This window comes from Pomacea canaliculata, linkage group LG4 (assembly GCF_003073045.1).
Source record: "Pomacea canaliculata isolate SZHN2017 linkage group LG4, ASM307304v1, whole genome shotgun sequence".
NCBI lineage: Eukaryota > Metazoa > Mollusca > Gastropoda > Architaenioglossa > Ampullariidae > Pomacea > Pomacea canaliculata.
In genome coordinates this window covers 25,978,930-26,006,735 of record NC_037593.1, presented here as the reverse complement: position 1 = coordinate 26,006,735, position 27,806 = coordinate 25,978,930, and the positions used below count along the sequence as shown (strand labels likewise).

General features: G+C 41.0%; 2 protein-coding genes across 2 annotated transcripts; one reads left to right on the top strand and one right to left on the bottom strand.

The window, feature by feature from the left end:
• Positions 1–561: 561 nt before the first annotated feature.
• On the bottom strand, positions 562–2,566 carry LOC112562452. The gene is made up of 2 exons (XM_025235737.1): positions 2,278–2,566; positions 562–1,410 (listed from the first exon to the last, which is right to left on the bottom strand). The coding sequence occupies exons 1-2, from the start codon at positions 2,400–2,402 to the stop codon at positions 933–935; spliced, it is 603 nt and encodes a 200-aa protein (XP_025091522.1). The 5' UTR covers positions 2,403–2,566; the 3' UTR covers positions 562–932.
• Positions 2,567–6,724: 4,158 nt separating this feature from the next.
• On the top strand, positions 6,725–20,914 carry LOC112562482 (acidic mammalian chitinase-like). The gene is made up of 11 exons (XM_025235763.1): positions 6,725–7,112; positions 9,939–9,978; positions 10,720–10,896; positions 11,011–11,180; positions 11,460–11,570; positions 14,661–14,785; positions 15,038–15,161; positions 15,977–16,162; positions 19,052–19,174; positions 19,714–20,032; positions 20,569–20,914. The coding sequence occupies exons 1-11, from the start codon at positions 7,089–7,091 to the stop codon at positions 20,787–20,789; spliced, it is 1,620 nt and encodes a 539-aa protein (XP_025091548.1). The 5' UTR covers positions 6,725–7,088; the 3' UTR covers positions 20,790–20,914.
• Positions 20,915–27,806: the final 6,892 nt, after the last annotated feature.

Genomic DNA, 27,806 nt, shown 5'->3' with positions numbered 1-27,806 from the left:
AAGAGTTTTTTAAAGCACATTTTTCCCTACAATGGTAGGCTTGTTTGGTTTCTTTCAGATGTCTACAAACAAACGTACATATGTTGATCCTCACTCGCATTTTACAGTTAAATATCTTACATTCTTTGACTTTTTTTGTATATTTGTCTAAAAATCACAAGACTACAGTGTTGCTCTGTTTGTCATGATCATATTTCTGAGTTTTTTTGAGAATTAGTAAATGCTGACAAGTATTTTGACAGCATGTGCCCTTTTGACAATAAATGTGAAGTCATCTTAGACTTTGAATCTGTGCTTATGAAAGAGTGTGTATGAGATAGTGTGCAGGCATGTGTATACATATTTTTTATAGCATGTACTTGTGTCAGTGTATGTAGATGTGTGTGTAAGCACGCTTGCACTTTTATGTATGTGTTTGGATGCAATGCAGCAATGATGCATGCTTGTTTGCAAACGTCTTTACTCATGTATTTGACTATGAAAGATTTGACAATAAGGTAGAAGAAAGTGTGAAAGGTATTACGGATACTCTGCCAGCCTCTTTAAAAAAGTACAAAATACTAAGAGTTCAACAAAATTTTTAATTTTAGATATGTGCACAATATGATCTCTTGAACAGAGTCATGCATTGGAACCATTTCTTGATCAGGTAACATTACAAGTTCTGGGATTAGGTAAAGGCATATTTACGATATCCAGGTACGAGGTAACCAGCAAAGGAATATATTCAATAATATATAAGTGTAGTAGACTCGCTGAGAAGAGTGAGTAGAAACGCAGGCGAACCAGTGTTGTGCGTTAGCGTGCTGTGCGTTTGAGATCTTCAAGGCTGTTGCTTTTTCCTCTTCCTCCGAGCACCTCTGCTACGGCAGGCCAGCTATAGGAATTGGGACGGTCGCCATGGAAACAATGTCTGTAGTGTGCTTAGATGGTTATCTCGAGTTTGGCGCTGCCACCGTTGCCACCATTGCCACCATTTTTGCTTCGTCATACCCTCCTCCATTCAATGCGCCGTTGACCAGTCCTACAAGGGCCAGTTGCAGCAAGCCGCCAAGCCCGTTGCCGTTGACGGGATGGTCACCTGGGTCTTTTATCTTTCCGTTGCCAAAGAGGAACCCGTTGGAGTAGCCGTTGGAGTAGCCGTTGGAACCCTCTCCGTTGCCCTCGCCGTTAGAGCCGCCGTTGTATCCTCCGTTGAATCCGCCGTTGAGCCCGAACAGGAAGGCCCTCTTACGACGAGAGGGCGCCCTCTGCTTGTTTGGAATCGAACCACGGGGTGTCGTGGAGGAAAGCTCCGGGTCACAAAGAGTCGGGAGGTACGTGGCCAAGATACCAGGCAGCATGTTGAGGAACACACGCTTGTACTTCACTTCCTTCACAGACGTCAAGAGCGTCGACTCCAAGCTCCTCCTGTAACAGTAGTAGTGGTAGTAGCAATAATAATAGTAGCAACAACAACAATAACAGGAATTGCTTTTATGGTAGCATCACGCTATCATTGATTTAAATAAGTTATCAAAAATCATGTCTGCAAGGATCTGTTCAAAATTACAAAATGTAAATATTGTGCTGCATGTAGACATTAAAGAACGATTATCGGGGTTACCCATCCCCCCCACACACAAAAAAAGATAGAGATATAAATACACAAAAAAGCGGAGCAGGAGGTGAACGAGAAGGAGGAGAATGAGTTTTACTGATATGTACTTATGTACTGTCCACTTGTAAGAGCTGGATTTTTGTAAACGTAAGTTATTGGTTCGATTTTTGTAAAACATTTTTTTCCACTTTTATGCGTGCTCTGTTTTACTTAGATTGAGAGAGGGATGTCTCTTCGCCTAATTTTTGTTGACCTTGCTGGCTAGACCGTGGGCGACAAAATACATTGTTAGTGCACTCTGACTGGCTGAAAGCTTCCTGCTTTCCAGCAGGAGAGACAATTCCGCTACAAAGCTGGCTAAGTAACCAAGCAACCAGAAAGAAAACAAGAAAAATAAATAAAAATAGATTAGTAAATAGACACGCAAAGAAAAAGATTAAAATTGTGCGCAAAACTCAATGTAAGCCCTCACTATCTGTAGGTAATTTTAACACAAAAAATAATCTGCAATATGAGGACAAAACCTTTTTTAAAAACAATAAATTGCTTTTTTTGGGAAATAACTTCGAAGTAAATATAATTTTTAAGAAATCGATCACTTACCTCCCCAAATCTCTCTTCATAAAACAAAATATCAAAGAAAGAAGGAAAGAAAAATAAGCAGAAACTAGTCATACCTGATTTCGTCGCAAGAGGCTTTGGCAGGTGCCGTGTCTCCGGAGCTGGGGCTGTTGGTGCAGCAAGTGCTGCAGCGACACCCAGCGTCACTGCAACGACGAAACACCTTGGCTGCCAACATCATCGACGACGAAGACGACGTCTCAAACACAACGGTAGAGGCGGAACCTGAGAACAAGAGGAAAAGAACGAGAGATAGAGAGGAAGAAAGGGAAGAAGAGATTAGGAGAAGGAGAGAAAACTCAGAAGGAAGTGTCTGCTCCCTGTGAGACTGTGAGAGCCAGTCGAGCTTTTTACGTCCTCGGACCCACAGGGGGAGGCAAGGATGGAGTGTTGTTGTTGGGGAAGGGGGGAAGGCTACGTCTGTTACTACGGTCTGACGTAGGCCACGCCCTCATCCCCCCACTTCTTCTTAGTCGAAGAAAATACGAGATTTACTGTCCATTGCATCACTGCCTCTGAGGACTAATGCCAGACGACATCACGGGTTTGTCTGTCTGGACTCGTGTGTCACACCTGTGCCTTGACCTGCAGGAGTGAGTAACGGAATTCAGCTGACGTCAAGCGAGAGCAGATTTTTCATTGGGAGGAAAATATACCCCCTCCCTCCTTATGTCCGAAATTTAGCAACCACGACCAAAAAGCCCAAGAGCAACAACTCAGGACAAAAATAACTTCCGGTCTTTCTTTTTTTTTTTTTTGATATTATTTTGTTGTTTTTCTGTTACTGCGTTTCCTGCGAAAGTAAAATACTTTCTTGAAAAAAGATAATACGAAAACAAATTCTTTACTTGATAGATTATTGTCTCTCACATTATATATTAGTGTGAATAATCATGCAACTAGAACAACAATTTCAAACATATAATTTCAACAAGCAGTTCAGGCGAGGAAGTACAACACTTTAAAACTATGTGATTACAACAAGCATTTATATATATTCCTATGGGATTACTATTTATGTAACCTTAATTTATTTCTAAAAAATTGCACGGATTTATAGAAATGGGGTTTAGTACTTGAGGTTACTATGTATTCAAAAGCACTTGCAAAAGAAGAAATCATTCCGCCATAAATCCATCTTTCTTTCCCACAGTACTGATCAAGACTATCCTTTGCATATTGTACAACTTGACAGCTTCAGGAAACAAAATTAATATAATTAGCAAAATAAATAAATAAATAAAAAAAAATAAAAAAAAACAAAAAACAAAAAAAAAACAAAAAAAACAAAAAAAACAAAAAAAAAAAAAAAAAAAAAACAACAAGAGCAAAATCAACTTATCAAAATCCATTAATCTAAGCCGGTGTCGGACATTATATACACCAACATTCTAATTGATAACTCCTGCTCTTCTCTCTCTCTCACCACAAACACACAAACACACTGCACATTAATTACGTATTGAATAAAATAAGTCTTCTGACAGCTTTTCTTCAATATATCATACGTTTAAAACCACAACAACAGACATAAGACATTTCACATTCCGCAATTTTCTTTATTAAAAAAAAGGAGGTGGACAATGAACTGGTGCACGTGGTGGAAGCACGGACGTGTAATATAAGTTCGTGGTGAAAGTTCATGACCCTGTGTAAAAAAAGGGAAGCTGTCTAGTCCCACCACCTTCCCTCCTACCAAAACAAAGACACTGGAGGTACAAAATTTTGCCTCGTCTGCGTTTCCGCTAAACAACATTTATTATGTCACGTGTCACACTAGGAAAGAAAACAAGTAATCATGTCCAGTTGCCTCGAATTATAATTTTCAACTGCGTGACAAGCAACAATATGAATGTCTTCAATGTTTTTTCCACCGATATGTCTGTGTCTCCTCCTCAAAGGGTCGCATTGTTCCTGAAACAGGTGCAGAGACTCTAACGGGCAAAGATGCCAACAGAGGGAGGGGACACGGGGGAGAGATAAAAAAACAGGTAGACAAAGAGCCAGAGAGAGATAGAGGAGGAAAAAAAAGCGAAACACAAAGGAAGGAATAGAAAAGTTAGAGAGAAAAAAATATAGAAAAGATGCGTAGAGCGAAAGAAAGAGAGAAAGAAAAAAAAGAAACAGAGAGTAACACCAGAAAGATATTGAGGAAGTAATTACAGATAAATGTGGGAAGGAGGAAAGAGAAAAATGAGAGAGAATGGAAAAACAAGATGAGGGATTAGAGAGAAAAGGGGTAAAAAATAAAATTTAGGGGCACAGACGAGAAAATGGAAATAGGGATTAAAGAGAGAGAAATATAAAGAGAAAAGAAAGAAATATGACATGCAGGAGAAAAGATGACAAAGGATGATAGAAAGAACGGCGAAGAAGAGAAGACAGTGATTTAAAAGAAGGAAGGAGAGAGAGAGATGGGGAGGAGAAAGTATGATGCTCTCGACCATCGCTCAGCCGACTATGAGCTGACGAGCCATCGTTAGTAAACGAAAGTTGAAGAAAAGCAAGCAACAGTAGACAATCAAAGACCACCGTGATTTTTAGCGACTGCCAGTGGTACTATCCGAGTATAGGGGCATTCTAGGCCTGCCATTGCTGTCACGTGACGAGGACTGCGTGCTCGGCCTCTGACCCTTGCAGGATGAGACGAGAAGACTAGCATGGACAGACACTTCTAGTCAGGGAGAAGTTAGCACGAGCACGACTGAACCTCTTTCCACATGCTGACCATTCAGCCCCAGCGACCGAGGTAAGGAGTGTGGACCACTTGTTTAAAGGACTAGTAGGGTGGAAAGTGCGCTTTGATAATTAGGTAATGTTCAGCGGAAGAAGGTACTACACTTATTTTCCCGACATCTGAGTAAATACATACACACAAGGCAGACGTTACAAGCATCGCAATGCACGAAAAGGTTTCAAAACCGTGACGTCATGTTTGTACGCTTAGTGAGAACTATTTGGAGGGAAACCGAGGGGAGTAATCCCACAGGTCACTAAAAGGACCTGCTAAACGTTAGAGACCTAAACAAACAGAAGCGCACTTTCTGTGGTCTTATCCACCCGCGCCACTTACAAAGTTGTCCCCCATTTCCAGCCAAAAGTCGCTCATTGATACGTCAGATGCTACCAGCTTTCCCATTGGCTGCGGTCTTAACAACGAAAACGTATCCATGAACAATTTTTTTCGCCAGTTTTGTTGACGTCTTTCTGTGTAAGTACCTTGCATGTACCTTAGAGAAGGGTGTACGCACCCAGATTTTAGGAAACCTTATTTTGTGGTAATCCAATCATTAGAAAAAACGTTGCACCCCACTAGACCTTTAAAGACACTCAAAGAGATTTTGTTTGCAGTCACACGTCTATTGTCATGCATGTCATTCACAGGACACGTGAATAAACATTTCAGATTCCTTCTTCTTTTTTGTTGGTGTGACAATCATTTTCTTAGTTTGTCTTTTATTACTTTCGTTCTGTTTGGTGCTAATTATTCTTTGATTCCATTTTCCCTAGTTATATACAAACCTAAACTTGAAATCTAACACCTGAAATTACTGTGAACGTTCACAATTCCGCCATAAATGAACGCTGATGAGGGCAGCGCGTGAAAGGCAATACTGAATCTTTCAACTCAATCAAATGTGAAACTGGGACCTTTAACACCATGGGGGACATGGGGAGGGAGAGAAGGTATGTTGAAGGGGTAGGAGGGCACGCATGCCGTACACCCGGCATCGTACAGGTGGGTTTGCGGCTGTTCAACCTTTCACTCGCATCTTTACCTACATCAGACGGCGACAAAAACCTTGCCCACCCGCCGAAGCAAACTCAGCCGCCTTTTTCTCGCTCCGACCGACATGAAGCAACCCGGGCAGTTCAGCCTGCTTCACCCATACCCGTATCTTGGAGCGTTTTAATCCTGAGAAATGGAAGAAAACAACAAAGTTTCTTTGACAGATGTTTTTCTCTGGTTCCTTAACATTCTTCGTTAGGCAAGTCAAAGAATTAAAAGGCTTTATTGGCAGCAAGTGATTAAATAAAGGCTACATAAATAAAAGGTACAGTCATTTGCTTCTTCAAAAAAAAAAAAAGTAGGAACAAAAATACGTTGAGAATAGCAAAGAAACATAATTTTATTTGACACAATATCGGGTTTTGTGACCAATAAACAATTTGTATTGTGAGATAAAGCTGTTGGTACACACTGCCAACATCCAATGAAAAAAAATTTAAAAAGAGAATGGAGAAGGTGATGCCATAGTTTTGACACTGCTGATTCTGGCATCATGGACAGCTGTGGATTATTTTGACGTCAAACATAGGCTGACGTAATAGAGATAGACGTCACACATATAGGCCAACGACATCAAAGATGACAGCACGAGCTTTTGACGTCACACACATAGACCAACGACCTCAAAGATGGCAGCACGAGCTTTTGACGTCACACAGTGACGAACATAATGGAACTGTCAAACTGCAGCTTTCACACACACACAAACACACACATGGGGCCAACTCCATCTAGCAACGTAACTGACATGACGTCACGTACAGGTTGAACATCTAGGATGACGGCAACGTTGCCTGACGTCACAAACAGGTCAACGTCTTTGACACTCACAACAACGAGAACATCACCCTCGAGCCCGTCATCAGCGCCCAGTGGCTGAGCTCGTGATGAACAAATAGCCGGGTATTGAAGGGAGGAGGAGGACCTGACAGCCTCCTGGCAACACGGCAGATGGCCGGCGGGTATTACTAGACAGGAGGGTAGCCGCCAGCCCAGCTCATTACCTCCAGCTTGCAACGGCCGATCAGCGTCGTCTGAAAGGACGGGGGCCCTTGATTAGTGGAACTGGTGATCACCATGATGGTCCGAGGCTGCTTCCTGGTAAGGACAGTTTTTTCCGGAAAAAAAATCTTGCGGAAGAACCGACTAAAAAAAAATTTATCTAAGGAAAGTCAATAATCTGACAGAACTAAGTAATACGAAAGAATTTAATAATTCGATAATACACACAGAACTCGGTAGTCTGACAGCAATCTCCAAGTCATCTGCTATCCCTTTCCCCCGAAAATAAATCCAGATCATATATTAATTTTTGCTCCAAAAGAAGAATAAGAATTATTTTTAGGGGACGTCCTCTTTTTTCAGTTAAAAATTTACATTTATTTTAATTATCATGCCATCTTCTTTTGGAACATCGTCATAACTCTCAAAACCCCGAATTTCTGAGATTCCATTTCTCTTTGAACCATTGTCCGTTGTAATTTATATTATCATTTATGTTAAGCATTAATGTTAATTTATTTATGTATTAATATCATTACTTCCTAATTTAATAAGTCCATCGTGGGTTTCACAGGAAGATCGAAATCCGTCTGGTTGACGATCCTAATTAGGACATATTTAGGGTAGACCTTATATCACCGAGCATTCCCAAAAAGTCATTTTAAGGTTTATTTTCGGGTTGGGTTTTATTTTTGGAAAAGCAGTTTCACACAAGCTAGTTGAAGCTAATTAAAGCTTGTACTCTGTTCATAAGCATTCACACCACGTTGACATATTTATTGCAAATCTGACATCTTGATGAATGTTTTTAGCTTGACTGGGGTGATCCAAGGGACAAAAATAAAAGTGATGTTCGTGACTTTAAGATAATGAAGCAGCAGCAATAGAAGAAGAAAGATGAAGAAAGATGGAAAAACAGGATTATATGATTGCAAGACGAATTTGTAACGAAATTTTGTTATCAAATGTAGTGATAGTCTTTGATAAAAATGTCTTAAACAGTGAGAAACTTATTATCTAAACAATACCGCAGGTGTCTACATTTTATTTTACTGAATCTGCTTTTCTTTTTTTGCAAGTATCAGCGAATATATTTAGACAGGAAGCCTCACAGTAAGTGAAACTTGACTTAGCCTATGACATCTCACCCTTAAGAGCATCACGAGGAAAGGAAAGACACACACACAATAAACAGAGAGGAGAAAATGAACAAGCAGACGAGTTATACCTCATCGCAAAGTCCCGTTGAGCATGCAATTACATCGCGAGGGCGATTTGCTTTTCTTCTAAGTATACGAACGAGTGTTTGTTGCGCAAAGGTCAAACGTTTTTTTGATATTGCGAACGCTCCCACGGTCTTACGAGAAGTGCAGGACCGAGAGGGATGAGTATTCGGATGGCTGTGTGGATGGACAGACGGCGGAAGTCAAACTTCCTCGTTTGTCGTCTGCACGGCAGCCTCAGTGCAACTGAACTCAGAACTCAGTGCTCATGATGGGGAGAGAGAGAAAAGAAGTAAAAAAAAAAGTACCTTTCCTCTTGGTCCTTTACTCCAACTAACTATTGCTTCTTTTTATCCCTCTTATTTTTTATTTCTTTTTATTGCTGTCAATCTTTTTTTGCAACGTTATTTGTTTTTTCTACTGCCGCTACCAAAAATGATTACCACTACTTCTACCACCACCACCACCGCCGAATGAAGTCATCATCATTTGACGACCAAACCAAACAACGGATACTGAAGCTGGTACAACCCGATGTACCAAAAAGATGAACAACACCCTTATTGGAGTCGACCAGCCTCTTCTACCCCATTCAACCACAAGCTCACAATGACTGTTGCGAAACATAAATACTTTTATTGTTACATAAGCAATATTGTCGACGACGGAGAAATAATTTTGTCAAGTACAGTCATGAGAACATGGTCATCTCGTCCAGCCTTTCGTCTTTGTCGAGGGTGAAGGGCTCTGAGAGCCTCCTGACGTTGACAAACAAGTCTTCACACAGTTGTTATAATTGTCACAAGGACAGTTAACGATTCATTACTCAAAGTTCGTGCATGACATGGAGCTAAAGCTGCACTCACACGGTGCGACAAAGTCGATTGAAACAGATGTACGTCAACTAGTCTTACTACTCGTAAGAAAATATAATTTTTGTTTCGCTTAATAAGATTTAGGTTATATCATCTTTTATCCTCAATGAAAGCAAGTTCTAGGACAAACATTTGAGCTTAAGACGAAGGTTTGGTTCAAAATAAACTTTGAAATCACATCGATTTTCCTTTTTTAAAAATGGAGGCTCATATCTCTTTGTCGACCACCTTCGTCTGTGTGAATCGCACCTCAGACGAACAGGGAGGATGAGAATGACGAATGCCAACCAGCTTTGGGAATGCAGGCCTCTTGGCATGATCGTGCACGTCCACAACGTGAGGTCAAGCGAAACAACAGCTTTCTCCGGTTTTTAATGTTTTCTCTTGCGCCGTGTCTTTTTGCTTGTCTTCTTTGTTTCACTTCCTATTATCGTCCTGCCGTCACTGTCCTCGCACTTCACATCACTCTTCATTACAGTCCACTTTCAATGCTACCTCGGACATTGAATCTCTGTATGGTGTGCCCTTTGCTGCTAGAAATCATTTTCTCGTATTTGTGAAGCTTGATTAATATTTTACCGCTTTCCTGTCATTAGTTGAGCATGGTGATACTGTTTTACTTTATTTCTCCCATTTTCACATCATTATGGAGTATTTTTGTATTGCTACAACTTCTACAACTTATGTCACTCTATTTGCTACGTTTGTGGAAGGTTTTTTTTAAAAAAAATTTCACAAGCAGACATTTGTCACAAATTATTCAACGTCTACATTAACAGCACGTTTTCAGAAAGTCTGCTTCAATACATTTTATTGTTATTGTCTAGGTTACAGTATTCCTTGTGGTCGCGACGAGCAGTGCTCATGGTGAGTTCCATCATTGTTTTCTTTAAAAAAATACTTCAAGAATTAGTCGTGTTTGTTTATAAGCTCCTCGTTGTGTGTGTGTGTTTCTGTGTGCGTGTTTGTGTGTATGTGTGTGAGAGAGAGAGAAGGGGGAGGGAAGAAAGAGAGCCATGCAGAGAAAAAAAGAGTTATAAAAGGCAAGCGAGAAGAGATACAGAGAGACAGTAAAAAAGAGAAAGGAGGGTGTTGGAAAAAAGTAAGGGTAAACACAAGCATCGAACCACTGCGAGTTCAGGCACCAGTGCACCATACCCCTCACATATCCACTTCCACAGAGAGCGAGAGAAGAGAGAGGAAGAGAGACTCAGACATATTGTGCTCAGACCTTTGACATATGTTCTTGAGAAGGGGGAGAAAGATTATAGTCATGGTGTTGTTGAAACATGGTTTGCGAAACAGGAACATAGTTTATAAAGGAAAACGGTGTGCATAATATACATATATAATAAATAATAATGTTTACACATACATTTATATCCAACATTAACTCTCTCTTTTGCATAATTACACATTATTACACAACGGACAGAACTCCGTCTCTAAGGGAATAAGTGACAATTAGCATCACAGATAGATCGATAGACAAATCAATAAAGAGATTGATAGAAAGAGGGGCGAAGATGGGAGAGAAGAGTTACCTTTCATACTTACCTATCTTCTTTCCTCACTCATTTTTGCCTTATCGGTTCTTTCACATTACAGGCGAGAAGAAGATGTTCTGTTATTACAGCAGTGATGCGCAATACCGCCTTTCGGTGGGTAGATTCCTACCCGAAAACATCGACCCGACCTTGTGTACCCACGTGATCTTCGCATTTTTCCAGCCCAACGGTCTGGACGTGCAGGCGGTTGGAGCCAGGGATCTGGTGGACTACTCAGGTACCGACCTACTGTTTCTTCTTTTGTCATCCATTCCCAGCTCGGTGGCGAGACCTCTGTAAGACTGAGGTCACTTCCTGTCCCGTTAAACCACTTGTTGACTGTCGTGTTTAGGAGGTCCAGGCCTCTACCAGAGGACGGTGGCGCTGAAGAAGAAAAATCCTAGACTCCGTGTTCTGCTGGCCATCGGGGGCTGGGTCATCGGGTCGAAAGCCCTTCCTCCCGATCATTCAGTCTGCCAGTACCATACGACAATTCACCAACAACGTTATTCGCTTTCTCAGGTAACTATAACAACAAATCGACCATTTGTTTACCATTATCTATTTTTATATAACAGTAATTAAACATATAAAACATTCTACTGTGACTATTCTGAGCCTGAAAAAAAAAAAATGATTTTTTTCCATGGCTTTAATCTTGGTAGTATTTCTTAAGGTGTTTGACAAAGGTGCTGCCATGCATGAAACAACTTATATCCAGTTACATTCTTAGTTTTCATGATTTTTTTAAAACCCTTTCTGGGATTTCGAGTTCAATGTACTTGTTTGTAATTACCTTAGCATATGGTTCAAAGGTCACATAATATGGACGGCATGGACATGGATTGGGAGTTTCCGGGAGTGCGTGGGAGTACTCCAGATGACAGGCCGTTGTTTACATTGCTTCTGAAGGTAAGAGAACATACAGAGGACTGATGCCATGACTACACCACTTGGCAAATAGAAAGCCATGGTTAGACCATTTAAGGACGAACAAACTTGTGAGCTTATGAAAGCTTTTACCACCTGGAGTGAAATACACTACCTAGCGAGTGAAGTCATGCCATGCTTATACTAGATGTGTGAGCGAATCAACGAATCATCGAAAGAGGACGGGAGGAGGCATAGAATTGCGCTTTCTCGTATAATCTTTTTTGTCCCTAGAAGTGATGTTACAATCTGTCAGAGTGCAAGTTAAAAAATATTATCTCTATGCTCAACAAATCCACATCAATCTCAACAAGTTCAAATCCAATAGGTTCTTCAATCATCGAAATCGAAATGTCGTAAATCGAGAGTTCGTAAACCGAGGGATTGGGTGTATTTACTGCCACCTCGCCACAGGACCTGACACATCCGTTTCTGCAATAAAAGCGGGATAACTCTCACCCTCTTGGCAAACACGTGCACGTGTGCACGCGAACCCCTCAAAAGGATGCGCCGCTCGGTGCTCGGTGGTTCTGGACAAGAAATTGTTAACCTGCTGAAGCCAACGCTTGACGGATAATGAGTCAACGCCCGGATAATTGTCAGACACTAAATGGCGACGATGGCAAGTCAGTGCACGGGACAGAATAAGCTTTTAGAAAACATGTCTTACCTACTGGGAAAGCGGATCTTGTTTTGAAAAGGCTTTCACGAAGCTCAAAACGAGGCTTTGGTGAACCAGAACCCTTCCGTTAGTTCGTTAGCTTCGTCAGCACGTGAAAACATTATAGTGTGGTGGTCAGGGTTTTTTTAGGTTTATTTTTAGTCTATATTTATAAATACATGTGTTTATTTTGTTTTATTCTTTTCGTACATCGTCATCATCATCTTCCTCGTCTTATTCTTCCTCCTTTATTTTTCTTCATTTACTATCTTTTGCAAATTTCTGTTTTTTTGATACTGTCTATAGATTCCACTCTCACGATTTTCAAGTTGTCCCGGATGTTTGTATTGAGAGTCAGTTTCCTGCTTTCTGTTTTATTCACAGTTTTGCTTCTGAAAGATAACATTTTAAACGGTGTCTGCTGTATAAGTAATCGCCTCTTCTTCTAAACGTTGTGAAGGGTTACATCCGTACAAACAGTTTCACCCTTTCTGAGGCCATAGATGTCTTTGCTGGCCTGACATTTGCATATTTGTCCATTCTCTTTTAGGAGAGCAATCGAGTGATAGTTGTATCTGATGAGCTAAACATTGTTTATTTTGCATTGAATTCAATAGACAAAATGTGGCTAATTTGAAATTTGTCCAAAGAAGACAGTTTCACAGGTACGAAAGGAAATAAGCGGAGTGAGTTGTTTGTTTAAAAAGACTGCAACTTTTGATTTGGGAAATTCATACATGAAAAAATAAAAAAAAATGAATTCTTGTAGTTTTTTGGGTCATTCTGCACACTCGCATCTGTTTGGTAACCCATCTCTATCTCCTTGTCTTGCGGCACTCAGCTTCGGTCAATTATCCAGTGACACTTGAAGGATCAGTCTTCGCCATCCTTCAGCCAACTTCACCGACAGATGCGAAGCAGAAACGGGTAGGCCAGTGCAAAGATGGGGTAGGGGAGGCCTGAGTGACTGTTGGTCGGGTAGGAGATGCAGCAGTGCTTTTTGTTTGTCTTCGTTGGTGAGGAGGCAGGAAACATCGTGCGACCTCAGGAGACGACGGAAGTGACGTGCGTGCCTGGCCTTTACCGGCCAGATCGTGATTCGCACCAAAGCGGAAGAAAGGGGCAAGGGGCAGGGGCTGAACAAACATGGGTGGGAGGTGCGCGGCAAAGGCTTGTACTTACAACATTGAAAGGTCGGTAACAACAGGGAGGATTTGATGTTGGGTGATACTTACCACTAGTCTCCCGTTTTCTTTTTGTGTGACGATCTTTTTCTTTCCCAACCCTTTCCGCTCTCAGCCTACTTATCCCAACTACTTTTTTTTTCTTCGTCTTCCTTTTCGCAGTCTTTTTTTCTTTTTTTCCTTCCGTCTTTGTTTCTCTTTTGCCTAATGTTCCAAACTGCGCAAAGGCCGTTTTTAACTTAACAAATATGAAGAACATTTGTCCAAGTTTTTTTCAATCGTAAAAAAAGTTTAAGTTGGTCAAAAATGCGTCCATATTTGTCTTGCTTAAAACAGTGCGTGCCTTAGGTCACGTGATTCGTCGTCTGCGCGAGGCATCAAGCTCTTCATTGTTGTTTACACTACTCGTTATGACTGAGCTGTATCTGTCTATAAACATATTTTCTCTCGCTGTACATGCGTTTCAACAAAATTTCTGTTGAAAACAGAGCATACATGTAATTAACGCTCTGATGTATCAACAAATTTGTTATTACTGGTTCGCTGTATATGGAGTGAGAGAGCGAGAGAGAGACAAAGAGAGAGAAAGAGCAGAAGCCGAAGACAAAAAGACAAAGAGATCTGACAAAAAAAGATATTTTTTTTTCACAATGTTCTTGACCCAAGAGTCATATACCAACATGTTTTCGAGCCTTTAAAGGATCCTCCCTCCAACGTGTCCCCAGCTACCACCCCTTTACTTTAGGAAAAAAAAACCACGATTCTTTCGAAAGGAGGAGTAGTAAAGTTGGGTCACATGCCGGACAAACTAATTAGCATATTTGTACTATTTTTTGAAAAGGATGCTTGCAAAGTTTGGACTGAAATCCCAAAACAAACACGTGCACACCACTCGGCCATTTTTTCCAGGAGTCCTTTCCTCTTTCGCAATGTCATCCTCTTGGTTTTAATTAACGGTTTCGCAACTACTTTGGTTCTGTGTGTGTGGAATTCTTTCACGGGGGGCAGGTAACGCACAAGCTCCAACCTGGCATCAGGCAGGGAGTTGCAGGTGACTGTTTAGCTCTCGTCAGCGAGGACAGGCCACGTGTAGCTCCAACATCGCGAGCTGATGAGTGAAGATGATCACTTGCCAAGGCTTTAGACTAACTGTCAATCGACTCCCTTACCGCATGGAACAAGTAAATATGAACTCCATAAATAAGTGCCTTTTGCTCCTTGTTTCAGACTCTGCAAGAAGAGTTCACAAGGGAGGCTATTCAGACAGGGCGAGAGAAGCTGATCCTGACCCTGGCCACAGCAGCAGGGAGCTACTACATCGACCAGGGATACGAGACGAGGGAGATTGCCAAGTGAGTGCAGCAGGCTGATGTTGTTGCTGCACACCACCACCACACCACCACCACCACCACCACCACCACCACCACCACCACCACCACCACCACCACCGCCAACACCAACCAACCACCACCACCAACCACCAACCACCCCACCACCACCATTTTTTCAGTTTCGTTAACCACTTTATCGTCTTTCCAGTCGATTTGATTGGTCGGTGAGTCAATTCTTTGAGTCATAGATTTAGAAAGTGTTGTTGTTTGCAGGTACCCTGACTACATGCTGTTGATGACTTACAACTATCACGGGTCATGGGAGAACAAGACAGGTCACCCAAGCGCAGTGTGGGCCAGTTACCTCGACCAGGGCGACAGACGGGAGCTGTGTATGGTCAGTGTCCTAGCTCTGTCCACTTTTGTGGCTTCTGATGGCTGACAAGTACAGCATGTTATTTGAGAGACGAGACGAGACGAGAACAAATCCACATACCAAGAGAAAGCCTTTTGCAAATCCCCAAACGACAAGTGACATGGTAGATATGACAACAGTTTTAAAGTTTAGAGGTACCTTGAGAAGAACGTAGCCAGATGGATGTCATGTGACTAGAGAGAACACATAAAGCAAAGTTGGGTATACTCATAAGCTAATGCACATCCACATGTACTCCACACATATGATTCTTAATGTTTGATCAAGATTGGCAAAGTTGTGGACAAAAGTAATAGGAAACCAACGGTTCTGGGAACAAAAGTTTGAAACATTAGAACTTTGGCCAACACGCTGACTAAATCCAAATTTGTTTGTAAATACACTTGCCGATACAATGGGACTTTGGGACACTTCAAATGTTTAACACTTCGGCACTTTGCCCGGGTCAAGAAGTGTCTAAATGCTGGAATTTTAAAATTGTAAAGTCTGCTCTCCACATAGGTATATAATACATTCATGTACACATACATTGAAAGATATATCTGAGGTGATAAGATTACATATCATGGACTATGATTTCAACTCTTAAGTTTGCCAACCTATTGTCGACTTGTATAACAAACAACCAGCCAACCAACCAACCAACCAACCAACCAACCAACCAACCCATGCCAGCAAGCAAACAGAACAACAATAATGACACAACCTGTACACAAAAAGGAAATCACCGTATGGTACCCCATGAGAGACCTTTCAGTTCTGGATGATGTGCACAGAACTGGACAACCCAGTACTGGCTTTCTCAAGGCGCCCCAAGGGAGAAACTGATCCTGGGACTGGCCACCTACGGCATGACCTACACCTTGGTCAACCCCGCCATCAACGGCTTAATGGCGCCCGCTTATGGAGGTGGACGAGGGGCTCAGTACACCCAGGAGTATGGCATCATGGCATTTTACGAGGTCAGTGTGGCATGATATGGGATATTTTATTGACATCACGCAAGCAGTTTGTGTTCGTATGTCATTACAAAGATCTTTTAACTGCTGCATTTGTCACCAGTATGTTACTGCAGAGGTAACCATCATCAGTATTCTAGGTATCTTGTAATTGTGGGTTTAGAATTACTATTATTAAATTAAGGAATGACACTTGGCCTGTTTGATGTAGATTGTTATAAATATTAAGTGTTGATGTTTTTACACATTCTTGTGACATCACTGTTTGTGAACATGTTTTGCAAGTTCATACAAAAATATTCAAGGTTGTGTAATAAAGTTGCAAAAGAATAATAAAAGTTTCAGTCCACAGGAGCCTTCAAGGACAAAACGATACACAATTAATTCTAGCAAATATAGAGACACTGTCCTTTGTTTGGCCTTAAGCCCTGAAACATTCTGCGAAATACCAGCGACAGGTGAGGAGAGCAACGTAAACACAGTTGACATTGCAAATCCTTGAGACACAGACACAGGAAAAATAGCATGGCATTGCTTAAAGGACTACTGGGGTCGAATTTTTATCTAATGGATTACAAAGTGAAAAATACTATTTACGTAGTGAATACTTTCTTTTCGGTTCTCGAGATAAACACCAACAAACATCACCAAGCCAATGGGAAAGCTGGGATTAGGTTGTGGACAAACGTGACGTCAGTGGCTTGACTTCTTTCTGGATATTGCGTGGATTTATGCTTTTATCTCGAAAGAAGGAGACAATTCACCAATATTCGGGGTGTAGAGCATAGGAAATAATGGAAACTGGATTAATTCGTTCTAATTTGTTATAATATGTAGAAAAACATGAGTCTCATACAGTAATTGTGTTTCATTTATGGCCCAGAATCTTGCTCTGCAGATTTCTTACGGAAGAATTTGTCATGCTTGTGTTGGGTCATCTCTCTCTCTGCACTCACACTCACTGAATCAGAGATCTGTATACGAACGCCATTCGGCTCAACTCGGCTCATCTCGGACGTTCGGATTTCGAGAAATATTTGTTCGGATTCCAAGAAAATTTTCTCGAATTTCCTGGTCGAATACCGATTTGGTCGAAAACCAAGGCGTTCGAGAACCGAGGTATCACTGTATTAGGAAAAAATGCATCCTCGCTAGCTTATAAAACTTCCATAAGCGGACACACCGCAGAATATCGGACTATTTACTTTAAAAAATGTGCATATAGAGGCAGTATAAAAATTCTTATCACAGCCTTAATTACTGAAGACTAAAATCACTAGTAAATTTGGCGTGATGGTCGCAAAAGAATCAGTTTTACGGCTAAAATATGAAAATGTAGAAATGGTATCAAAGTGTGAACCGAGTCAAAGGTATGTAGCCAAATCTTAAATGCCTTTGAATGATTCTAATATCTCTATGTCAACTAACATTTTTCAATGTCTCTACAATTTGGTGTTAGAGTTTTTTTTTTGAATTATGAAAATAGCATTCTTTACTGGAGAAAAACATTTTCAATCTCCCTAATGTCGTGAGGGTAAACGACAGCCAATGGCGGGCCTTTGTGTCTATGAATAAACCCAGGCATCAAAGAACTCGTTGTGTACTCTAGGAACATTAATTAGTCACGTGGACGTGTGGAAAGTAACCTACTGTTGTCTCTACATGCCACAAGAGACAGGAATGGATCGTGGCGAGCAGAGTCTGCCATAACTTAGTAATAAGCGACAGTGCATGAAGGTCGCATTTTCTTTGTCTTCACACCGGCTGAAGTGCAACTGTCATAACAAAGAAACTACGTGAGAGGTTAGGTAGGTGGAGAAAATTAGAAGCAAGTAACTAAGTAACTGAATTTGAAGCAGTCACACATATTAGACAATTGTTTGTTTAGGACGTTTGCGAGACGGTGTGGGTTCAAAGTTCAAGAAAACGGCTTTTCTCTCTTAATTTTTGTGGCCTTTCTCTCTTTTTTTTAAATCTCTCTCTCTCATTAACTCTCATCATCCCCCTTTCTCAATCTGTCCATCCACCCATCTATTCATCTAAATTCAAATAATCAGACTATAGCCTGAAACCAAGTTCACTGAAAGGTAAAAAGAAAAGTAACTGGAAATTTGTCTCGGTTAAAAAGCAGACTCATTCATTTTTTTCGTCTGCCTCGCTGCTGACAGATGAGTAATTTCCTTTCTTTGTCTGTTGACAGATGAGCCACTTCCGTATTTAGTTTGTTAGCGTCTGCTGTTGTAAATTCATCTGGCCTCGTTACAACCCATTATGTCCCTGACCAACAAACAAAAAAAAACCAAAGAAAAAAAAAACCCCACCCCAAATCAACGCATAACTCTCAGTAAAATGTAAACATTGAAGCATGCATTTTTTTATTATTTTTGCCAGAATAATTCCACAAGATGATGTTTCATAAAATAAGCAGAAAAAAATTAATCTTGCGCAAATAAGAATGTAAATCATGAATATTTTCTAGTTTGTGTACCATAGATGACAAAGGTAACATTCCATAGAGGTGTGAGCGGCTTTCTCTGAGAAATTCTCTGAACCAGATGATCAAGGGATCGATACTCACTCACGTCAAAAACTGCAGATTTTCGTTAGCCTGATTTATCGTTATTTATTTTTTTTTCCATTTATTTTATTTATTGTTTATTTATAAATATACCCGATTAAAACTGAGAAAGTAAAGGCCTGGGGAAGGAGAATACATCCACGCTAATTCCTGGTTCTACAGTTGTTTGTCTATATTTCTTTAATCTTTTTTCTTAGAGATAAATTCTTCTGATTTTTCAAATTTGTCATAGCTTATTGACGGGGAAGCAGCAGTGTGCTGAAGTATACATTAAGTACAGAAAGGTGATCAGTACACACAGGACTGTGATTCAGGTGTGCGAGAACCTCGCGCGACACGGATGGCGGAGCGTGTGGATAGAGGACCAGAAGGTACCCTACGCCTACGGAGGGGATCAGTGGGTAGGATACGACAACGTCGACAGCATCACCATCAAGGTATTGGTCATCATGCTAATAGGTATAATCATATATATATACAGCGACAGATTTCTAGGAACTGAATAATAGGATACCTGCACTTCATTAAGAAAATTATTGAATACATCGAGTGAATTACATTAAGTGAGTTATAACTACATTATATTGAAAATTACATGACGATAACCACGTGAGAAAGATCCCAAATTCTTGAGATACTTTGGAAATTCCTACCTGGTCCTTTTTGTATTTTGTGAAGTGATTACAGTGAAGGAATAGCACCTTTACCAGCGTCTGTCTGAGCAATATATATATATATAAACAAACAAATGCCAACAACACTTTTGTTTTGCCTGAAGAATGTCTTCGTCAGGTGAGTCAAATTAAAAGCAAGCGGACAAAAAGACTTGTTTATTACATAAGTGAGACGCCAGTCTTTCTAAAGGAAAGAATAATACTTTTTAATATCGACTGTTTATAATTTATACCTTCGTCCTCACCTCCTTTTCACCCACCCACCGACCTTCTAACTCGCTTTCTTGTCCGTTTGCTTGCAGGTTCAGCAGATAATCAACAGGTACGACCTGGGCGGCGCATTCGTGTGGTCAGTCGAGATGGACGACTTCAGCAATCACTGCGGCTACGGACCCTACCCTCTCCTCCGCGCCATCAAAACCACGATGGACGGAGGCTACGTGGGGCAGACAGTGACCACGCCTCGCCCCCTCGTACCTTTCATACCCTTCACTGCGACTCCTCCTCCATTCAATCTCTTCACCACCCGCCAGCCCTATATCCCGCGACCCTCCACATACATCCTTAACCCGACGCCTCAGCCACAGACACCGCATTACCCAGCTAACCAACCGTCCATGGGTGAGTGTTGCGTTGGGGAACTTAAATTATCCTCCACCAGCTACTCAGCCGTTGTTACGGACAAAAAAGATAATTTTTATGAGTTCACTTCTTGACACAAGGTTAAAGCTTTTTCTTGAGGACCAATGGTGCAACATGGAACAAGGGAGAGAACCTCTCCAGAAACAAAGTGAATACAATTGACGCCATTGCTTCCCCTGAGTTAAAAAAAAAATACAAGCGGGTTTAAAAAGTGTAGATAGGGGGAGGAAAATAAAACAAAATCAAAAATAAAAACACTAAAACAACACAAAAAAGCAAACCAAACGAAAACCCACAGCATAACTGGAAAGGTCTTTGATTGGAAAAAGTTGTGAAGTTTGTAATCGCAGCCATTGCTGAGAGAGGCGGAATTCCGACAAATTTGGAAAGGGTGGAAAACGATGGTGAATACTCTTGCTTAAAACATAATTGAACCGGCCGTTCTGTATCTCTAAAGACCAAACCAAATGGATAAAGTTTTTTTCCAGAGAAATGTTGTAACATCTTGTTTGCAGATACCATGAGTAAGCCGGTTATGGTTTTCCCGTCGACGGACTGCAAACGGCTCGGCCAGGGAATTTTCGCTGATCCCACAGCCTGCGGACAGTTTTTCTACTGTGTGGAGGCACTGCAAGGCCACTTCTTCCAGTACACCATGCGCTGTCCACGACTTCTGAAGTTCGACGCCGTTCTGTTGACGTGTATCTACGACAGCGACTGCAAGAACGGTGCTTGACCGAACTCTGTGCGGGGCTTAAGGTTTTGGAAAATGGTATATGCACCGATAATGACAATTGATGCTTTTCACTTGCTTCATGAATATTAAATTTGAAAGAAATAAAAATACCTCAAGCACTAAAATCTTATTGACATAATTGAATATTACTGCCATTGAAAAAAAAGTATTGATTCACTGAGAGAAGCTGAAACACACACACTTGCTAAAAAAACAACAAACAAACACAAATATACAAAAAGCACACTGAAAATACTAAGGGAATGCACCCAAAACAAACAAGTTTTTAAAAAGATGATCTCATTTCACGAGGTAAACATTTTCCGATTCTGTTGTCAGTGTAATCTGGAAGCCAGCTTCAAATCAGGGAAATCCATCGACTTTTGTTTACTACAAATATTCAGATGTTTTCTGAAGAGCAGAGTTCTGAGCACATATTGTCTAGTTCCAAGGGTTTACCTTTATCATATCTTCATGGATTAAACAGTTTTGATCTTTCATTCTGTTTTGATTTATTTTTTCAACTGAATAAAGATTTCACAGAGAAAACGTTATACATACAGATAAGGACACGAAGAAGGCCTTCAGGTCTTTTGTAATTCCGAGGCACGTTCCAGCCAGCGAGAAATGTTAGGGCAGTTTGGTATAAAGTCCAATGGTGGTTGTAGTTGTCGGGGGGTATTCAATTTTAAGCAACATTTCACATAACTACGTTTTAACTACAGTAAACTTCTTGGTTTGGTTGAAAACAACTTTTTATACATCGAACATTCTAGTTACAGTGTTACACTTTGCGCCATTCATCACGTGTCTTTGCGAACGGGTGCACGTGGACAATAACAGCTGACAGGTGAATGCCATACAATGGAAGCTAACGTTTTGCAGTGCGTTGCGAAAGGTCAGCGCAGGTTTCCCGAACTGTCGAGTATTTGAACCCTTGAACCGGCTCTACAAATTGTTAGCAGCATTATTGAAACGCTGAAGATGTTGAGAAGAGCTGTATAGCAATGTTCATTCCGGTGCATTGAAACACTTGCTCCCTGATCTGCAAACTGATCGAACATTCGTCGTTGTCCCTTTTTTTTTTTTTTGTTTGCTCTCACATTGAACCCCTCCACCCCACCACCACCGTCGTCATGTAGCGAAGTATCGTTTATCTGGGAGATATGGATTCTGACAAGTCTATGCGGTCTTGACCCTGATCCCAAATCTTGGGCAACCACGCAGCCTGGATTCTCCACCACATTCCCAACCTCCCAGTTGCACCCCTTCCCTTCTTTCCAATCGAATTATTTTATCCTCTCGCTGGCTGCTGCACCCTTCCCTTGAAAGCATCAGACGCATCACAAATAAAAAAAAAACATTATTCCCCTCCTCCTCCTCCTCCTTGCATGTCCAAAAACAAAACAAAAAAACATGCGAAAGCAAATTCGCTGGCTCCGCTAATCTGTGTGGCGAATCAACACGTTCCCGGATGCGTGGTCTAAATGCGCATCGCGAGTGCCAAGGGGATGCCGGGAAGGCGGACGACAAACATGGCGACGTCTTTACCATCAAACGTGTTTACGCACGCGCACATCCACGCTGAACCCGCGCGAGCTTTGGGTTGTGACGTCACCATTGAGCTCGCTGGAGATGACGAGTTCAGGATGAGGTGGGGGTTGGATGTGTGTGTGTGGGGTGGTGGTGGAGGGAAGAATAGAAGAAAGCAAGCAAACGCCGGCGATGTGTGTGGAATGGTCGTGTGATCGTACCCTTTCAGCGAAAGGTCAACACCGAGAGAGCGACAGGTTAGGTCAACAAATGCAGTTAGCATTATGTACCTTCTGAGAACCAAGACTTGCCAGCGATGCCTGGACCTGCCAACATCTCGGCCATTCGGAGCGTCGCCTGAGCATGCTTGGCTTACTTATACGAAACAAAATAAAACTCATTTTTTTCAGGTTTAAACCTAAAGCTCCATGACAAAATTTTCTTGTGGAATACAAGGGCATGGCAAAGATAACAACACCAAAAAAGAAACCTTCCTAAATTTAAAATGTCTAAGGCAAAATGGAATGAATCCAAAGGGATCCGAGGCTTTAATGTTTTTTTTTGAAATAAAAACGAAATTTCAAAGAAACGCTTTCAGAACTTCTGATACCCAAAGCTACAAAAAGGACAAAAATAGTTTTCTCTCTTCTCTCTCTCACACACAGCTGTTGCAGAAGGTAACCAAAAATATGTCTCGCTTTATTTCAGTGTAAATCCGCGACTTGTGAGTTGGGGGAATGGAGAGAAAGATATGGGATAGAGGTAAAGAGTGTCTCTCTCTCTCTCACACGCACACACGCACTTACGCACGCATAAACTTCTTTTGGGAGAATTCTACCAACACTGTAACGACAACAAACCCTCGATCATGTTGTCACGCACCTAGTCGTCAAATTTACCTCTGGGTAAAAATAGCTCTTACAGGGAGGGAGAGGGGATTGAAGTTCGGTAGTTTACAATTTGTTTACACCGACCGTCGGGCGGGGAGTGTGGCTGATGCTTTTCAAGTGAACACACGCCTGGGACCTCAGCGACTGTGGTAGTGGAGATGGTGATGTTGTGAGTGTGTGAAGAGTTTTGATGGAGATGTGTTCCTGAGACAGTACAATATTTTTTGGTGGATAAAGAAGGTGCGGGAAGGAGAGAAAGGAGCACTTCACAGCAACGTAAGAGCTTGTACTTGATAAAAATACATTCAAAGAACTAAAATACACAGAAATGTGAAATTAAAAAAAAAAAAAGAGAAAATAAAAATAAATGCACGTAAAAGGAATAAATACAGCGAATAAGAAAACAAGAGGAATAAACGAATAAAATACCTAACGGACGCATATTTTAGTTGCCGTAAAGATTCAAGGCTTAGAGGCTCTCAAACTTAATAATGACCAGACTCGGTAATTGACTTTTCTACAGCTGTACCATTAAGTTTCTTTAAACAGCTGCATTAAAGAATACTTTTCAAGTTTTACCACAGTGCAAAGATTTAAAATTAGGCTGAGTTCTATCTCACATTTTATTTCCGAGCAGTCCGTGTGAATAGCCTCCTTACATTGTCTAACTGTAGGACTTCAAACATCCCCATGCACACAAATAAGTGACAGCAGTCACGTGGTCAGAGTTACAGCAACTAGGAGAGCTGTATTTTGTTTTTTTAAATGATTTTATGCTGCGAAATTTTTCTACATATTGTGATGTTAAAATTAAGAGTGACTGAAAGAATGAAAAGCAACACTTGCTTTAAACAGAGACATCAGTCCGCTTAACAAAAAAAAAAAAAAAAATAAAAAAAAAAAAAAAAAAAAAAAAAATAAAAAAATAAAAATAAAAAAAAGACTGACAAGGCATTTGCCCTTTATCAGTTGTCGAGAAAAACTACATTTTGTTTCTTTTAAACCTATTGTCTGATGACATTTAAGTAACAGAAGGGATTCGTAAAATAATATCTTGTACTGACCTCAGCAGTGATTTTGTAAAAATAAAAAAAGGTAAAGAAAGAAAGAAGCAAAGCAAACATAAATAAAAAAAAAAAAAAAAAAACAACAAAAAAAAACAAAAAAAAAACAAACAAAAAAAAAGCAAAAACAAAAAAAAGCCAATCAACCAAAACAGTTTGCACTCTGCTAAGTCTTTAAACTGACAATGAAAGTTGCCTCCCCTAGTCTGAACAAAATGGCTGCGCAGCCACTCGCACCCCGGCCTGGGACAGAGACAGCGGCGTGTGCTCTTCGGACAGGTGAGGAATGTTTCACAGATGCGCAAGTCAAGGACAGGTGCAGAGCAGCAACCTCCAGGAAGAAGGAGAAGGGGAGAGAATAATCGATGTACAAAGAGGTCGCCTTGAGGGAGGATGCCCAGCCTCCGGAGAGGGATTACAGGCATCAAAACGTTCAGAGGTAAAGGTCAAGGGGAAAAAAGGGATCCATGGTCCAGATGGGCCCCCAGGATTCATTCCTTTACCTGCCTTTCAAGGTCTTGAGGTACCAACAGGAGGAAGAGAAAGTAAAAAACAAATTTCAAATGATGTCAAGTTTTTGAAAGGTCACTTTAAAGTCTCCTTGTCATTCCTGAAAAAGAATTTGTTGCCAGGAAAGGAAATGTCAGATGCTGGCTGCTCCTCTGGGTAAAGTGGCGTGTGGAAAGCTTTGTTTCGTCGAGCACAACATTCAAACGACCGAAAAAAACGCGAAAGAAAGCCTCTATTGTTGTCGGCTTGACATCCCTCAAATAAGTATGACACGAATAAAGCAGCTCCATCACCTTGAACATTCTTGGAAACGAGGCTGACAGTTTAGATGGCTTTGGAAGATTATTTATAGCAGCACCTATAGTGTCAGCTGCGAAGAAACCTAAAATAGTGAGGTCTTCTTAAACAGTTAATATAGAATTAATATCTCGATTGTCCTTTTACTTCAATGGAATCACGGAGTAGCAATTCTTTTTGAAGTATTAAGCTCTCTCTCTTAAAAGTGTGGTGTCCATGCCGTTTAGCCGACATCATCATATAGCATCATTACAGAGAAGGAACGTTTGGTGGCTGTTAATATTCTAAGACAATCTCACTTCCCAAATGTGTATCACGTGCACGTGAGCAGGTGTGCATGAACAGTTAGACAGGAGAAAGCAAAAATCACGAAAGATGTTTAATAAACACCTACAGAAAGGTGAAGACTTGGCTACGCCATAGTCACTCGTCCCTTCGTCTGTTTTCGGGTAGCTCAGCGTCAAAGAGTTGCTTAGAAACGCAGTCGAGAGTCGCATAGCTGCAGCATCAACTCTCTGCCCTTCACCTCTCGTCTTCATGTGTACCTGGGACACTCAAGAACCTCAGGATGGAGAGAAAATGTCGATTGAGTCTATCGCCGTGTGCGGGTGTCCACAGGTGCGCATGTCACGATCCCTTCCCCCCCCAGCAACGTGCCTCCAGTGTTCGATAGGTTCAGTCTCCTCAACCTCCTCCACTTTTCGTTCAACAACTTTTCCCAGCCATATGTGCACCAGCTGACCTTACGCATCGACTAAGTGTCTGGGCCTACACCGAGCAGGGTCATGTTACGGAGTGCATTTTGAATTTTACGCTTGGATGTTATCAACTCAGACGAGGGTCTCAAGCCTCCATTGACTGTTGACACTGGATGACTTGATCCGCATGGCGGCGAGCAAACGTCCCTCTCCGTCAAATTCTCATCACATCATTCAGCAAAGTTAACACAAAAGGCAGCGGACATTAGGTTTGCTTTGAGACAAGATAAATACCACATTTGCATGCGAAAAATTCTTCCTTTCAACGATGCTTCACGTGTGATCACGTATTTACGTCAAGAGACCCATTCTTTTGCAAAAAAAGAAAAAGTTTGACATTACTTTCTCAAGAGTACACAAGTATGCTAGATAAACCTGTTCTTTAAAGTTGATTCTGTAGTTATTCGACAGGTCCCAAGTTCAGATCCCATCTTTAAAAAAAAAAAAAAAAAATATTCGGATGTCACACCTGTTAGCAGGACTGGCCGTCTGGAAATTTTACCAGGTACTCCGGATTTCAAACCCTTTAATCCTCCTGTTTATTCCGTAATCTGAAATCACGAATAAGGGGAAGCACCCTACTATTTAATAATAAGCCAGCCAATCAACCAACAACTTTTTCTCGGGTTCTTTTATATTCTTGTTGAACCCTTTGCTGTAAGTCACGGCTGGGCTGCAGAAGGATGAACAGCTTTATAACCTGTAATATTTATTTCAGTAATAAACTCATGGTGAATATATCTACCATTATCTTCCATTATATGTTTTCGCAAATGATCACCGTTAGTGAAATAATTAACCTTCTGTTACACTAGTTCAGAATATAATCAACGTTCCTCAGAAATTTAATGAAATGAAAAACTGTAATATATCTTTTGGTTTTAAAAGAACGTATGGCCATATTATTGTTAACAAGGTATGGCTATATTATTGTTAATACACCGCAGAAAAGACGACAAGACCGACTCGAAATTCGCTCATTACTGCCCTTGACCTCAAAGTGTCGCATCCGCAGCTGGATGCAGTTGGCAAACGGTTCAACATGGCTGTCACGTGAAGCTCGCTATTCGTTCCGCTGGGTTGTGGACATCTGGAAGGAATAAGATTTTTGCAAACATAATCGCTTAGCCATCGGCCTCTAGGTCGCCAGTCGCCGGGCCGTTCCTTGGCAGGAGCCCATCCTTCGTGAATCTCGTGAAATCTCGCAGTCGTTTGGTAAGCGACGAGTAGTGATTGACCCCTGAAATCAGCAGAATGTTGGCCAAGATGAAGTTTTTTTCAAAAAAGTCTGCATATCAAAATTCAAACAGGTCCTAGCTGAAGCAATCAAGCCTCTCGGGAGGAGACAAGGTCGCAGGGTATGAGGAGTTAGTGACTACTCCATGATAATATTGTTGTTTACATCAGTTTCGAGACTGCTGTGGTAAGATGATGGTGCGAAGAGATGAAAATGATTGACTGAAATGTGTAAATGTGTGTAAAACATAAATATGTATGCATATGTATGTATTTGTATGTATGTGAGTGTACGTACGAATACGAATACGAATACGAATAAACTATTATATGTATATGTAGTTATTGTGAATGAATCCATGTATGTGTTTGTATTCGTGTATATGTGTACGTATTCATGTTTGTATGTAAAATAGATACTACACAAAGGTCCATGAGCATAAAAAGAAAGAAAAAATGCTTCTTTCTCTGGTTTGTCTTTCGTTCGCAAACAGTCGAATGCACACTGAGACAAAAAATTATCTATTTATCTTGAGAGCGTTAACACAACAGTTTACACAATCCCAACAGACAGTTGACGGGAATAAATTATTTTCCCAGCCTGCACAAAGCAAACTACTGTTTTCTTTCGTCGGATGTTGGCGCATCAAGACGATCGGACTTAGCGACAGACGAAGGGTTAACTTTCATTTTATGTCCGTTGAAGTTCAGGGGTCAAGCCAGACCTTA

What these genes read in the sequence shown, in the direction of transcription:
- LOC112562452 (XM_025235737.1), bottom strand. Translation starts at nt 2,402, where the DNA reads ATGATGTTGGCAGCCAAGGTGTTTCGTCGTTGCAGTGACGCTGGGTGT. An exon ending in GCCTCTTGCGACGAAATCAG is followed by an intron (nt 1,411 to 2,277) that starts GTATGACTAGTT and finishes CTACTGTTACAG; the next exon opens with GAGGAGCTTGGAGTCGACGC.
- LOC112562482 (XM_025235763.1), top strand. Translation starts at nt 7,089, where the DNA reads ATGATGGTCCGAGGCTGCTTCCTG. An exon ending in TGTTTACATTGCTTCTGAAG is followed by an intron (nt 11,571 to 14,660) that starts GTAAGAGAACAT and finishes TCCTTGTTTCAG; the next exon opens with ACTCTGCAAGAAGAGTTCAC. An exon ending in AGCTAACCAACCGTCCATGG is followed by an intron (nt 20,033 to 20,568) that starts GTGAGTGTTGCG and finishes TCTTGTTTGCAG; the next exon opens with ATACCATGAGTAAGCCGGTT.